The 16570-nt window shown below is 39.6% G+C and overlaps 1 protein-coding gene across 2 annotated transcripts in view; it reads left to right on the forward strand.

Moving 5' to 3' along the window:
• Window positions 1-12258, forward strand: part of pcyt1bb (phosphate cytidylyltransferase 1B, choline b) — a 102958-nt gene extending 90700 nt beyond the window's left edge. For both annotated transcript variants that reach the window (XM_028799417.2, XM_028799418.2), the window contains exon 8: window positions 9739-12258. In XM_028799417.2, the coding sequence (XP_028655250.1) occupies window positions 9739-9954 (216 nt within the window). In that variant the 3' untranslated portion in view covers window positions 9955-12258. The remainder of the gene's footprint in view (window positions 1-9738) is intronic.
• The last annotated feature ends 4312 nt before the right edge of the window (window positions 12259-16570 follow it).

Here is a 16570-nt window from a genome sequence, read left to right on the forward strand (position 1 = left end):
CAAGAAAGACGTTAGCCCCCTAAGCACTGTTCACAATGCAGCAATAATCAATGTTTATGACAGGGAAAATGTGGAGGTCACTAAGCTTTGCGCTGTAGTACCCTTCTATAACACAAGAGGTGAACTGACATTCTACCCTCTCAAGTGCAAGAACAGAACAGATATTACAAGAAAAGTGTGCGAAGAGACATCGGCCTGTGTATTGATGACGGTTTCAAAACACGTCACAAAAAGAGCGTGTAACAAATCAGCAGCAGCATAGCGGTGGACACTCGCACCTTTCCTACTGCATTTATGTTAACATTTTGGCATTTACATGTTTCGTTATACATAATCAAAATTTTTTTTCTTGTTGAGAAGACTGCAACTTTTTTGGCTTATTTTTGTGGGGGTTGGACATAATGCTACACAGGCTACTGTTAACCAACTTAAGAGAACTGCTGATCAGATTCTCCTGTCTAAATCATCATTTGCAAACTGAATGTTTTTATGAAGGAACAAAATTATATATACACTTACACTCACACTCACCACAGTGCTGTGAAAAAGTATTTTCCCCCTTCCTAAAAGTATGTTCCGGCATATTTTATAAAATGAATGGCCTCAGACCTTCAAACAGAACACAATATTAGAGAACTTGAATGAACACACAGTTCAGTTTTTCAATAAGCTTTATCTAACCACCTTATCACCCTATGATAAAGCAACTGCTCCCATACTTTCAATACTCGGGTTGTTGCATCTTTAACAGCAATAATCTAAACACCCCCAATAATTTCATATCAGTCTTTCACTTCATTGAAGCGAAGTAAAAGTGGATTAAAGTAGGTAAACATCAACGTAGTTTGTGCAATCAACCCCTTGAAATACTTATACAATAACAAAGCAAAACAGAAATATAAATGGCCATTATAACTGAAGATAGCGCTACTTAAAAAGAAGTCTAAACTACATTTCAGTAAATTAATGTTAACATCTGCAACACATATTAACGAAAACAGAAAATACAGTTAGGTCCATAAATATTTGGACAGAGACAACTTTTTTCTGATTTTGGTTCTGTACATTACCACAATGAATTTTAAATGAAACAACTCAGATGCAGCTGAAATGCAGACTTTCAGCTTTAATTCAGTAAGGTGAACAAAACGATTGCATAAAAATGTGAGGCAACTAAAGCATTTCTTTAGCACAATCCCTTCATTTCAGGGGCTCAAAAGTAATAGTACAGTTGACTCAAAGTTTATTTCATGGGCAGGTGTGGGCAAGTCCGTCGTTATGTCATTATCAATTAAGCAGATAAAAGGCCTGGAGTTGATTTGAGGTGTGGTGCTTGCATGTGGAAGATTTTGCTGTGAACAGACAACATGCGGTCAAAGGAGCTCTCCATGCAGGTGAAAGAAGCCATCCTTAAGCTGCAAAAACAGAAAAAACCCATCCGAGAAATTGCTACAATATTATGAGTGGCAAACTCTACAGTTTGGTACATCCTGAGAAAGAAAGCAAGCACTGGTGAACTCAGCAACACAAAAAGACCTGGACATCCACGGAAGACAACAGTGGTGGATGATCACAGAATCATTTCCATGGTGAAGAGAAACCCCTTCACAACAGCCAACCAAGTGAGCAACACTCTCCAGGGGGTAGGTGTATCGATATCCAAGTCTACCATAAAGAGAAGACTGCATGAAAGTAAATACAGAGGGTGCACTGCAAGGTGCAAGCCACTCATAAGCCTCAGGACTTTGCTAGAGAACATCTAAAAAAGCCAGCACAGTTCTGGAAAAACATTCTTTGGACAGATGAAACCAAGATCAACCTCTACCAGAATGATGGCAAGAAAAAAGTATGGAGAAGGCGTGGAACAGCTCATTATCCAAAGCATACCACATCATCTGTAAAACACGGTGGAGGCAGTGTGATGGCTTGGGCGTGCATGGCTGCCAGTGGCACTGGGACACTAGCGTTTATTGATGATGTGACACAGGACAGAAGCAGACAAATGAATTCTGAGGTGTTCAGAGACGTACTGTCTGCTCAAATCCAGCTAAATGCAGTCAGATTGATTGGGCGGCGTTTCATGATACAAATGGACAATGACCCAAAACATACAGATAAAGCAACCTTGGAGTTTATTAAAGCAAAGAATTGGAAAATTCTTGAATGGCCAAGTCAGTCACCTGATCTTAACCCAATTGAGCATGCATTTCACTTGTTGAAGACTAAACTTCAGACAGAAAGGCCCACAAACAAACAGCAACTGAAAGCCGCTGCAGTAAAGGCCTAGCAGAGCATTAAAAAGGAGGAAACCCAGCATCTGGTGATGTCCATGAGGTCAGGACTTCAGGCTGTCATTGCCAGCAAAGGGTTTTCAACCAAGTATTAGAAATTAACATTTTATTTCCAGTTATTTAATTTGTCCAATTACTTTTGAGCCCCTGAAATGAAGGGATTGTGTTAAAAAATGCTTTAGTTGCCTCACATTTTTATGCAATCATTTTGTTCACACCACTGAATTAAAGCTGAAAGTCTGCACTTCAACTGCATCTGAGTTGTTTCATTTAAAATTCATTGTGGTAATGTACAGAACCAAAATTAGAAAAAAGTTGTCTCTGTCCAAATATTTATGGACCTAACTGTACAAACATTTTACTAACATGCAGACAGAACTTCTGAAAGTGACTACATGAAGCACTGGTAAAGATTTGTTAACTGACCATGTGCAGCTCAGTTAACTTGTGTGTGCTGAATAAGCAAAATATCCACCAAAGATCAGCAGGCAGTCACCACAACAACCGCCTAAACATGACAGAATAACACTACTAGATGGCATCACAGTTAATCAATTTAAACATGTTATTTATCCTGCTGGGCCAGAGAACACAGGTCCTGCCATAGCATCTTTTTTGTGTTCAATTCAGGACTTTGACATGGTCAGGTCAGGTTGGGGAGAATGCACTGGTACAGCGAATTGCCACACCCATCAAACTGATCAGAATCCCTGAGTAAACATCTCGACAAAGTCGACATTCTCTCTGTTGACAGACTGCTGATGGCTGTGTCTAAGAAGTCATTAAAGGCCTAGATCTTGGTTTTTATTCAGGACACTCACAAGCCCAGACACTAGGACTCCTCTCTCAGTCTCTCGAGAGCCCAATCAGAGCCTCGATTGACTCTGCGAAGATCACAGCATCTCTAGCAAAGTTAAGATCAGTGCATCTTTCTTCACTAACAGATGCCTCACAGCCGCTGGACCCCACGACCCTGCCCAACACCCAGTCCATACAAGCATTGAACAGAGCAGAAGCAAGAACACACCCCTGACAAACACCAGAATCAACTGGAAAACACAGAGGTTCTGCTTCCACTCGGCACAGCACTCACAGTACCAGTGTTGAGTCCGGCCATGATATCTAGCAACTTTGACAAGGCCACTCCAAAACATATTTTGTTTCTTCTGCTGCATTAATTTGCAGACATGTGTTTGTGGTTTGGGTCATTGTCCTGCTGCATAGGACAATTTTGCTTCAGCTTTGGGTCACAGACAGATGTCTGGACATTCTCCTCAAGAATATTCAAAGAAAGTTCAGAATTCATGGTTCTTTCAGTCGTGGCAAGTCTTCAGGTCCTGAAGCAGCAAAGCATTCCCCACACCTTGCGTATTATTGTAAATATGATATTTTTACTGCTAAATTCTGTTTTAGCTTAACACCAGATATTATGGGACTTGTGTCACCCAAACAGTTGACAGAAATTGATTCCCAAAGGTTTGGAGATCATCCAAGTGTTTCTTTGCCAATGTGAGGCAAGTGCTGGTGTTACTCTTGGATACCAGAGGATTCTGCCTTAATTCTCTCCCATGAATCCCACACTTTCTCATCCTTGAATCATGATCGCTAGACTTAGTTAAGGATGGAGTGGGTTGCAGTTCTTTGGATGTTCTTTTGGGGTCCTTAGTGACTTCTTGAATGAGTCGTTGCTGTACCCTTGGGTTAATTTTGGCAGGCCAGCCACTTCTCTGAAGATTCACCACTATTCTAAATGTTCTCCATTTGTTCTGTCACTGCTGTGCAGTAGAGTCCCAGAGCCTGGGCTTTGTACCACTTTTCTGGTCGGTACATTTCAACAATGTTTTTTCTCTCATTAGATTGAGGCTAAATGTTATTCTAGAAATATTCTGATGACTACTCCACTGCCACTGTGAGGTTTAGATTCAAAATCTGGTTGTGTTCAGTGGGCCAGGTCTAGTTATCAATTAAGTTTGGTCAACTGCTTGAGTGATTAACTAAGGGGGCAATTATCTTTTCACATAAGCACTGCAAGAATTGGATATCTTTACTACTTAAATATACAACAGTATTAGGAAGCAATTTTAAAACAATGTTACATGTTTACTCTGTCTCCCTTAATCTAATCCTACATTTTATCTAAACATCTGAAGCCATTCAGACAGAGAAGAAGTCAGGAAGGAGTCAAATACATTTTCAGAGCACAATAAAATACCTCAGAACAGGTCAATCGTCTCACCCATTCTAGTGTTTGGTCAGACACCTAAGTCTGCTTGGCTGCGGAGGAGATGGCTGTTGGAGTTAATGAGCAGATTAAAGTGCCCACTGAGTGTCCATCATATAAATGAGTTGTTCTAACCTACCTTGCTCTTGTGTAATGAATGTTATTTAATAAGAAGGCAGTTCACTAAATTGTCCTCCTTTATTATCAAAACAAAATAACTCACAATGAATTGTTCTGTGTTAAGGTTGCAATTTAGAAAACAGCAGCTTTGTAAGCAAAGCTTTCAAAGAGAGAAATATTTTTTTACTGTAGTTGAATATTCTTCATCTTGTAAATAGTAATAGCAATGCTAAAAATCAATAGAAAACATTTGTGCTCAGAAGAAAAAAAACATCAACCACGTGTACTTCTCTAGGCACAGCGTCCACAAAGAGTTTGTTTGTTTTTAAAAAAAAAAAAAAACCAAACAAAGCTAAGGGGTCTTCCTAAAATTAAATTAAGAAAACATTCAAACAGCAAAGAAACAAAAAAAGCACTTTGTATCATCAATGAGCTTTGCCACTTAGTGTGATCGTAGCCATGAAGGCTATAATGATGGCTACCCCATAATTATTTGTGTCTGATGTTCCATTGGAAAATGCAGAGGGATGACACAACTCCTCAACGCATCCCATTACACGAAGTGTGCTTAAATAAAACTCTTTGATCTACAACAGTCAAAAGTGTGGAGTCGCCAATCAATAAGGTGCAATTCTGAACCATGTTTGAAATCAGAGTATGGTGGATACGTAATATGGTTTACTCTTTAACATTTTTTAAAACCACTGGTATGTTATTGGCCAATTTATTAGAACCTCTAAACATTAACATTGTCACAGCCTAATTTATATCACCTTCACCTAACACTCATCTAATTTGACAAATCAGAGTACATTTTAAAAATGTGTGTGGGAACAGTAAGTATTGCCAATATTCATGTTTACTGTACACGTTAGAAGCTATAACTTGAACTCACACACTTTGTGGATTTTCTTCAGATCTGGTCTTTTTACGGTCTTAACACGTTCCAACCTACATTGGCATGAATGTTTTGAGTTACGATCCTGTAACGTTTCTCACTGGTAGTGGAGCTTTAAGCTGTCAACAGAGATGTTATGTTTTCTGTTAGAATAACCTCAGCTACCATCTTAGGAATTAGTAGAATTTTTCCCATTCCCACACATTAGTGTAATCTATTAATTTCTAGGGTTAAGGATGTTGACACAATGCAATCCTAAGTGGACAGAAACTTTGAAAGTTGCCTAAACAACCAATAATTCCAGTGGTTTCAGTTGTTTTTGTGTAAATAATATTCACTGCAATTTTTTTTATTAACAGTTTTTCAGAAAGAATATTTTACCTATTGTACTTAAAACACTCCTTATGTCAATAAGGCAACTAAATGGATGGATGGCACTAAATTTTCTAAATTTTAATGAGAACAAAACAGAAGTCATGCTATTTAGGCCCAATAGCACCAGTGGGACCCCTTGCATCGACCTTTCCACTGTGGCTCAATTTGAGAAATCCATGATCACAAATTTAGGGGTAAAAATGGACTCCACTTTTAAACTTAATAGCCATGTGAATGCAGTGGTAAAATCTTGCTTTTTCCAGTTGAGGCGGTTGTCACAAATCAAGCCTGTGTTGTCTAAGCGCAACCTTGAAACAGTGATACATGCTTTTATAACATCTCATCTAGATTACTGTAATGCGCTTCTTTTTGGAATTAGCCAGGCCTCCATGGCTTGTCTACAGCTGGTGCAAAACGCTGCTGCTCGATTTTTAACTGGCACAAGAAAGCATGAGCATGTTGCCCCCGATTTTGGCTTCCCTCCACTGGCTTCCAATTCGTTTTTGAATCCATTTTAAGATCCTTGTATTTATTTTTAAATCTCTTAATGGGTGTGCCCCTCTTTATTTGTCGGAACTGCTACACCCTTACGTACCATCTCGCTCCCTCAGGTCAGCAGACCAGATGCTTTTATGCGTTCCCAGGGCAGGATGCAAACTCCGAGGTGAGCGAGCTTTTTCAGTTGCAGCCCCAAAACTCTGGAACGATTTGCCATTGCATGTTAGGCAGGCTCCTTCGCTAGCTGCCTTTAAATCCTTTTTAAAAAACACATTTTTACTCTCTGGCTTTTAACCCTGTATAATATGTTGGCTATTTGTATACTTTTTATACTTTCTATTAAGAATGTCTTCAGCTCTTTTGTCTTTATGTGTTGTTTTTCTTTGTACAGCACTTTGGTCAGCCTTGAGGTTGTTTTTAAAGTGCTTTATAAATAAATAAACTAAACTACTTAAAACACGAAGACTAAAATGAGGAAACTATGGATAGCAAATTTAAAAACAGCAGAAGCAGGAAAGATCCGATTTTTACTGTATTTTTGTCCTTGACAGCAGCATACAGCCAGCTTAAGCTGTACAAACTTGTCGTGCCATTGGTTTTTCTGTTGCTCTTTTTCTGCCTCCCTCTTTGCCCCTTCTGTGCTCATTTAGTCGCTTTGATGTAAAGGGCGCACAACTGTGTTTGGTGGTAAGCAGGCTTAACCATTTTCTGGATTGCAGAGGTGATGGAAAGTTCTGGTTCAGAACCCTGACAGTCTGCATGCTACTTCTACCAGTTGTACTGGTAAGATCACATGCAATAAGAGATGGAGAAGTACAGTGGAACCTCGAGATACGATCACCTCTGTATACGAGAAATTCAAGATACGAGGAAACTATGAGCGAAAAATTCAGATCTAAATACGAGCATTGGCTCGCGTAACGAGTCACAAGCCAGGCTGTGGGTATAGCTCGTGGCTTAGCGAGGGGGTGTGGTAGCAGTAGCGAGCCGCAGGGCGATCTGCGGTGTCTGCGTTTCTCACCTAAATGCACAGGTGGGAAACTGCCCACATCCATGATTGTTCCTGTGGCTGATGGGCTGCAGCTGCCATGTCCTCCCCGCATATATAGAGAAAGCGTGAGCCGGTTAAGGGGGAGAAGAAAGAAAAGAGAGGAGAGAGAACGGAGGTTGCAGGAGGAGGCAGGAAGCAGCAGCAGTAGGAAGTCGGTGCGGGAGAGCGAGCGAGTGCAGGCTCGCGTGTAGCTGAACAGGCGAGCCAAACAGCTGAAGCAGGACGCTGTAGAGAAGGTCAGCTGCATTAAGAGTGTCTCGCCTGTTGCAGAGCCCGCATGGGAGAAGCAGGTGAGACGCTGACGCTAACAGAGAAGCAGCACCGGGGATAGTCATCTGTTTTTTAAAGACTGCTTCCTGTTGACGTTTTAACCTCGTGTTAAAGGATTGTTATTCTTGTGTATTTTAAACCTCCACTTCACAACTGTTTTAAGGATTATTTATTTAAAGATTTATTGAATGCTCTACTGCACTTTGGACACCCGTTTTGATTCTTTTAATAATCAGTTATATTATTTATCAGTGTTATTTATTAAAGGTAGACGGCAGTATATATTATTTATCAGTGTTATTTGTTAGGAAAATTGATTGTATGTTAATATTTTTGGGGTGCGGAACGGATTAACTGGATTTCCATTATTTTCAATGGGGAAGTTTGTTCTAGATACGAGAAATTCGCTATACAAGCTCAGTGCTGGAACGAATTAAACTCGTATCTAGAGGTTCCACTGTACTAATAATTATCAGACGTCTACCCTGCCTTTCTTCACATCCTTAACCTAGAAGTTTACTGGTATATTTTTTGGGCAACCTGTAAAGGGTCAAGGAAAACAATGTATCCTTGTACTGAGGCAGCAATGACAGCCAAAGTGCACCAGCGCTACACTTGATATGAGTGACGTTCAAAAAGTTTCCACACTTTTTTTTTTTTTTTTTAACTCCATTAAGAATTTCAAAAACAAATGACATCACTTTTCTACATAGTCACCTTCGTTTGCGATGCAATTTTCTCAGTGTTGTATCAACTTTTTAATGCCATCAGCAAAAAATGTTTTTGGTTGAGCACGTAGCCACTGATGCACCGCTGCTTTCACATCATCATCTTTCTTCATTCCTTGTGGTCGTGGCTGTAGCTGGACGACTCTACGAGACAGAACTTTATCCCTATACTGAGCACACATGTGGAGATGAGTTTGTGCTCCCGGCACATCTTCTGCCCACAAAAAGCGTATGACAGAACATTGTTCCTCTTTGGTGCAGTTTATAAATTTTGCAGCCACTTTAACCACAGTGTGACAACTCTTACACTAAACTGCAAGGGCAGCCGGCTTGCCAGACAGAACTAGTCACGACACTCTCAGACACGACCAATTACTATTTCTCCCGCCTTCTATATTTTTGTTGGAAACGGTGAAGTGCAGAAACTTTTTGAACAACCCTCATAGTTAAATATCGGACTACTTCTGGTCAAAGACATTTGCTTTTTATAAAATGCAGCATATTAACTTTTATCTATTATTATGACATGGAGAAAACTAGGTGAAGAATAAGTTAAATCATAAAATTTTACCTGTTCTTCAATAAAACAGACTTCAATCTGCACAACTGTTCCAGCCATTTTTGGTCGTGGCCTTCATTTTTGTCCTCCTAGCAGGTTGTGGACAGTTGTGGCTCATGCCCCTGACCATCAGTCATTTGATATCCCAAGTTGTAGTGGTGCATTCCGGTGGGTGTGAAAGTGGACACAAAAACAGAAAGGCTCAATTAAATCCACAAGAAAAAAAGTGTAACAGAAACGAGTAATGGCAGCCTTAAGTAACAAAAAAACTTGGCTTTGCAAACAGAGGAGAGGAGTAGCCCTTCGAACTTTGTAGTCTGCACAAAGTTTTATTTGACAGCTCACCTTTGTTGTATCACAATGGAGAAAGAAATAAGATGCTTCATGTTAACTGTCTGTCAGAATGTGACAAGTTTGTGATACTCTGGAAATCTGAAACTGATGAGACATCGTGAGAGAGCCATGTAATTTATCATTCCCTGAAATTCCTAGTCATGTAATTCTGACAACCTCAAGATATCCAGCACCTGCTGTCATGAAGTGCAAAATGATCTCCGAATCAAAGTCGAGTAGTGTGACGTTAGCCTAACTGTTTTGAACACATCATGTTTATAATAATTGTCATGTGTGTGATTTCTGGAATACTGTATTTATAAATACAATATGAAACTTGTATTGAACGGGCTCAACCTAAATGTATGTTTTTTTTTTTGCTTTTTTTTAATAGAAACAAATGTTTCAGGAGAGAAGTGGAAGAATGTTGCAAGCACTGTCTCCACGACAGAGTCCAACCGGCAGTCCAACCAGAGAGTTGTGTACTTCGCGCTCACCATCGCCTACTTTCCAATGGCCTTTTAATAATAAGACTACACCTCCATCTTCCCCCAAGGCAGCTTCTGCATCCATTAGCAGCATGAGCGAGGGGGATGAAGACGAGAAGTAAAGGACCATCTAGCTTATGAGCTGAATTACTGTCAATGTCTCAGGAAGGACAGCTTCAGTTCTCCAGTTTTCTTTCTTTTCAAAATCTTAAGATATGATGCACTGAACAAACCATGGTGTGTGCGTGTTGCATTTGAATCCGTGCTTAGGTCTTTAAGCACTGGTGATCTGAGTTTACCCCACTTGCTGAGGCATTGAATTAGTTAGGTTATACTTTATTTAGGGAAGAAGGGCTGATTGTAAAGGTTTACTTGACCTGCTAGGCATTTGTGTTCTTGCAGATAATGTACAGCATATGACTGACCTCATGCAGTATGACTTGTAGTAAAGTTAATAGAAACGTGTAGGCTATATGTCTGCTTTATATTAGTTTTAAATAAATGTGGGCAGCCTCAATTACTTTCCATCTATTTTAAGCAATTGCACTACCCTGATCCCAAACACAGGGTTAAACACCATCAAGTCCTTAATAGCAGAAGTCAGTGTCAGGTCAGTACACCTTTGAAGCTGTCGCCTGCCATTATTGCCATAAATTTTATTAATCCAATTCTAATACAAACTGGATTTGGAAAGACATACTTGATACAACATACTTGATACAAACAGCCTTTAATATGAACCAATTTGAGGGAAGCTGAAGATTCATAATTTTAAGCCTAACTGTTCAAATCTTTACAAATGGGGTGACTAAGATCGGATGTTGCTAGACCATTTGCAGGATTTGAACTCTGCAACACCTTTATGCCAGTCTCATTCTCAGAAAAGGTTCAGCCATCTGACTGGGAAATTAGCAAGTGTATACAAATTTGACACAGTTTTTCACCTCTTCTGTAATTTGAGTGCTGAGTGGTCATACAAAGGACCCAAGTCTCAACATCCAGTCTTCATCGCCTTAAAGTAATTAGTGTTATTTACACAGAAGAGCTACATGATCAAACTCAGCGTAATTACAGTAAATTGGTTTCTAATTGATAAGTCTCTTATAATCCAATCACTTCAGAGATACGCGTACACGGCCTCATCTTAGCTTCCAACTAGGAGCCTTGACAGCTTTAAACACCGCACTCATGAACACAAGCCTCTGGGATTTCAGTCTGCTCATTATTTGCAACATTACACTCGATTCCTTCTCTAGGCCTAAGGGCATTTATTAGATTTGCTTAAACAATATTTAAAACGTCACTTCTACTATATAGGCAGTGGCTTTAAAAACCACTGTTTCCATCAGTGTAGAATTCTCAGAACCTTCGGCAATTTCGACATTCCTGCATTCTCCACTGTTGTTTACATGTAATAGTTTTAAAATTCAAATGAATGCTCTTGGCTCTGGAATCGCACCTATAAGGCCTTGAGACATTCTGAGGTTTGCCGCAAGTCAATTTTAGACATACCAGTGGAAGACAATCCACCAAACTGGATGCTGCTATGAAATTCAATTTTGAGAATGTTTCAAAACTAGAAGACAAATTAATCAGGCACAACTTTTGCTCATATGAAACAGAACTACAGATTGTCCTTCCCTAAATCCTGTGGCCTGCGTGCACATTCCAGCGTGTTCTCTGGCATGTTCGGAGTTTGCATGTATTCTTTTCAGTTTTTTTACCCCCCATCCCAAAGATGCACAGGCCCAGTTGCTTAGTGAGAGCATGTCTGAGTAAGGGTCAGAGTGTGCCCTTGGGATGGACTGGCGCCCCATCCTGGGCTGGCTCCCTCATGGCACTCAATTCTTCAGGAATAGGCTGCGGCTCATTGTGATCCTACAAGACAATAAACAAGTTTACATAAAAGGATTGATAAGCTGAGGAGCACTCAATGGGCGAGAGAGGAAACTGAAAACTCTCCTTAGCTGGAGCTCAGTTTCTGTATGCATTTCCATGAAACATGTAATGCCTTTGATTTTCAGACAGTTTGCTCAGCCTGGTGTTTGTTAGAATGGAATTGTAGAAACATTTCAATTCTAAGAGACATTACTGAAATTGAATGAATGATACCGTTACAAACTTCAGAATGCTCCTCGGAGCTAACTTAGCCACGATGTTCTAGCAATGCCCAAGTCCGCTCTGTTAGAGAAAAGCACTCTCTGCAAGAGCAGGACCAGATGCCACTCGCAGACCAATTTTAGAAATTAAAAATACAATAATATATATACTCAAATGCACTGTTTTTAAAGTTTGCTTTATAAATGTTTTGTTTAAATTATTTTAACAAATAATATGTAAATAATTCATTTACAAATGTAATGTTCTGTTGGTTTCTATAATTGTTTGCTTGTTAAAAAATAAACACTGAAGCTTGATAAATAATATCTAAATGGCCACAATCTTTACTTTTCTTATGCACACAAGTCATAGGGGTTTAACACTGCTCACACTGCAGACACTATGCACATGTTTGTGTGTGCACCAACCATAAACTGACAAATCAAAAAACTTTAATTAAAAGGGAAAATAATTTTAATGCTTTCTTTATACTGATGCAATTCAATTAGGAAATAAATAACACTTGTGGATACTAGGGGTGCACCAGCACCCCTAAACCCCCAGATACAGTCCCTTATTTTAAAGGGCATACCTTTTATAGGCCTCCTTCCGTCAGTGTCATAGTAGCTCTCACATAACACAGTGCAGCCCGATAATACCAACAGTCACTCTCTTTGCTCCTTCCGTTTTCCCCACTTCTCCTAGGGGAGTGTTGTCTAGCTCCTCTCCCAAACCAGACTCCCTGAGCCAATTGGAGGGCTCTCTTAACTCTGGACCAGGGAATACTTCTGGGGCTCAATCAGCTGCCTCCAGGAACCACTTCAGGACCGGGTAGGATTACAGTGGTCCTTGTATCATTACTGTCCGACAGCTCCCACAGAACCTGACAGGGCAAGCCCATGGGACCACCACTCCCATGCTGCCCTACAGGAATCCATAATGCGGCTTGCCAGATAGGATTGTGTGACCAAGTGTACAGAGAGATGCTCATAGTTGGCGGTTCCCCACTGAGCTGGCCTTCCCTGTTGCACGCTGGGTATCACTCAGTGGATGTTGGGAAGACAGCCCCGTTGTAGCTTCTGTAACATCCTTCCACATCCCGGTCCTGGCAAAAAAAAGGATATATTGCGATTCCCTCTCTGACCTTCTACTATCAAGGCCATGTTATCCCTCACACACTTCAGAAGGTCCATTAAAACAATACACAATATAAAAATGATTTTTTTTTATTTACTCACTGCAGTTTGTAGTGAGGCCAAAAGAAACCCTGGTAGCACTTTAGTATAGGTGCTACAAAGATGCATCTCTTACTCATTTACTCTTATTTAACAAGACCTTAACAAAAGCTTTATTAGTCTTCATAACACTTGTAAAAGCATCAGTAGATGGGCTATTCATCTCTGTGAAGTGTGGTCACATTGCAGAGATGAATAAACACTTTACTGATGTTTTATAAGTGTTCTGACAACCCAACAAAGTCTTTGTTAAGGTCTTGATACATAGTAGTAAATGAGTAACAGATGCATTTTTGAAGAACCTAAATTGTTAGCAAAATCCTGGGTTTTCTTGGAGAATGGAGATCACGTTTCACGTTACAATGGGCTTTAGTGAAGACTTCAGCTTCAACAGCAGCAAACAATACCAAAATGTTCAGGGAAAAGCAAAAAAAAAAAAAAAAAACACCCGATTACTCGTGTTGCATAATCGACATTTCAGGTCTCCAGTCGTATCCTAACAATGTTGTAAATGTTGGTGGAAACACACTGAATACACAACTTCCAGAAAATGCTCTCATGCACAAGAGGACAGCATTATCAGGTGGAATGTACAGTATACCTCATACTTGGGTGGACTGCAGATCAGACTTAACCACCAATGAATGGGGTAGAGTCAGGTCTTCAGTTCAGTGAAGTAAATGCGCTCATCTTGAATTACATCATGGTTCAATTAAAAATTACAGCCAAATAAATACACATGCTTGGGACGTTTAACTGGACACATGACATTGGAATTACACTGCACAAATAGAGATTTTTTTAATGGGCATTTTGTTTGCAGTTTTATTTGGGTCCCCACTGAAGCCCACTGTATCAAGAATTTTATCTATTGTACATTCTCAATGAAAACAGGAGATTAAACATTTTTCTTGTCCATCAGTACAATGTAGAACACCTAACAGATAAAAAAATAACATTTTTGATTTGGGTATACCTTTAATGTTATTCTAGGAAAGTCCCATAATTTTTCTATTTAAGCATATCAACGAGTACAGCAAGAACAGAACTGAACATATATTGTTATATAAGTAGTTACAGCTTAAAAAATAATAGCAGGACACTGGCGACTTACATCTCGGGTCTTGAATCCCTGTGGCACATGAAGCAGCATTGTCTGCCATCCACTGAGACTAAAAAGAAGGTTTAAATGAGTGAAACAATAACAAGTCACATAGGATGGACACTGCTACTTTGGGAAAGAAGAATATCAGAGTGTCTGGTTAAAGTGACCATGAATTTGAAGACAGGTGTCCCCACCTCATTTATTGGACATAACCACTTATTCATTGGCTTCAACTGTGCTTCATGTGATATCAGCAGTGCAATGTTCACCAGGAGATGTATACATCCAATGATTCAAACTTAAAAGCGAGTAAAAGCGTTATCAGGGAGAGAATATGCTCAGATTTGTGCACATCCAAGATGATTCAACAAGTAGAAGGTCAACACCCCCATGCAATTTCACAGACTGCTGCAGAATAATCCCAAGGTACTTCGTTTGTGGATATCAATATAAACGCAATGACAGGAGGCGAGGCTACAAATTCAAATGCATGTTCACATTTGAGTAAATTCAATTTTTATTCACAAGACTGGTTTCTGCAAAGTGATTTACTCGATAAATGTTTAGTAGAAATACACATCTGGGCCATAACATTGATCCTAGTAGAGGGCGGTATACCAGCTTAAATTCTTATTAAATCCATCCTGGAAGAAAAAAATTTTCCGGCATGTTAAAAATTAGTCGAGAACTTACCAATATAGTCAATCCGCAACATTCGTGCATTTAACTTCTACAGTATTTTATTCATAACCGTACCCCCCCCCCCCCCCTTTTATGTTGGAAACCTCGCACATTGATGGGCTTCATGACTACGCACAGTAGAAAAAGAAAAAAAGATAGGAGCGATGTGCACCAGTTTGGTGAGTGGCTAGTATCCTAGTAGACAACTTCACCAGCCTTACTATTGTACAGTTGCATATTTTCATTGTTTTGCTTAACAGAATCAAGTTTTGTGTTGCATTTATACCCCCCAGGTATAGTGCAAGTCCTTTAACCAAGCATGGAAAGTCAGTTATGTGGCTTAGTGAGAAAATATAAGGAGTTCATTAAATTTCTTGCTGGAACATTGACTTCGATCAGTGAAGAGACACCGAGGCTGCCGATCCCATCAGCTATGTTACCATATGCGGAGACCATTGAGGATCTCAAGTGGTGCATGTCACTTGTGGCTTCTTTCAAGCCTGTGTGTTCTTCAGAATCACCAATGTCATCTGCCAGCTGTAAAAGAAAGTGTCAGAGGCGACGTTGAGACCTCAACAGTCTCAGCATCTTCCAACAGCAGACACTATTTTTATTTATTTGTTTGTTTGTTTGTTTGGAGAGAGGCGTGTACTTGCTATTGAATCTGTGGCATCCAGGCATCAGTGAATTCATGCTGCCTGTCTGTCACCGTTTCCAAGGAACATTACTGTTCTGTTCTATTAATTAATTCTACTGTATTAATTTTATCTCAGAGAGGCATGATTAGCACTGCTTCCTCACAGCTCAGGTCACTTCTGTGCACAATAATCAGACTAGCATAGTTGGCAGCTGCTACTCTAGCCCTCAGTCACACAGAGACCATTGAAATATTATAATCCAAAAAATTAGTTCAGTTTCTCTTTCCCCATTTACTTTTGCCAAGTCCATTTAAATTCCCTAACATCTTCATGTTTTCACCAAACTTAAACACAGCAAATTTAGCAGGGTTCAGTATATATGACTATTTTATCAGAAGCTTTATTCTCATGTAAAATGGAGATTTTTTCTTTTTTCTCCTTTGTCCGCAATAAAAACAATTAAATGGGTAAGTAATACACAAAAATATAATTGGGTAGACTATTAATTTAAAAAGTAAATTTAAATTTGAAATCATTATACAGCTTTTGCTGTTATGCATGAAATAATAAATGATACAATGTTAACTGTGGCTATAAATTTATGGAAGTTCTGAACATTTCAAATTGAAGTGCTAGCTACTTTGAAATCATACCAGAAAATTTAAGTGGATCTCAAATCCTGGCCTCTGCATATCCTTTCTGTACCTGTGATTTTTCTCTGTGTACAGCATCGGATTGAGGCCTTTCAATGAGGGTCTCAGTCCACGCACTAAAATGAGCTCTCTATAAATATTCTCGTACTCTGTCTAACACAGGCTAATCCGGCTCAAAAAGCAGGAGAGTGCGTACATCCTTTTCTATCCTCACTAAAAAAAGTACATGGAAAAAAATCCTAAAGGTGAGTGATGTCATAAGGCAGCAGCTTCACTGGGTCAGGTTTCGGGAATGTCCTTTGCTTAGACCTTACTGGAATAAATTC

The sequence above is a fragment of the Erpetoichthys calabaricus genome, chromosome 4 (assembly GCF_900747795.2).
Source record: "Erpetoichthys calabaricus chromosome 4, fErpCal1.3, whole genome shotgun sequence".
NCBI lineage: Eukaryota > Metazoa > Chordata > Cladistia > Polypteriformes > Polypteridae > Erpetoichthys > Erpetoichthys calabaricus.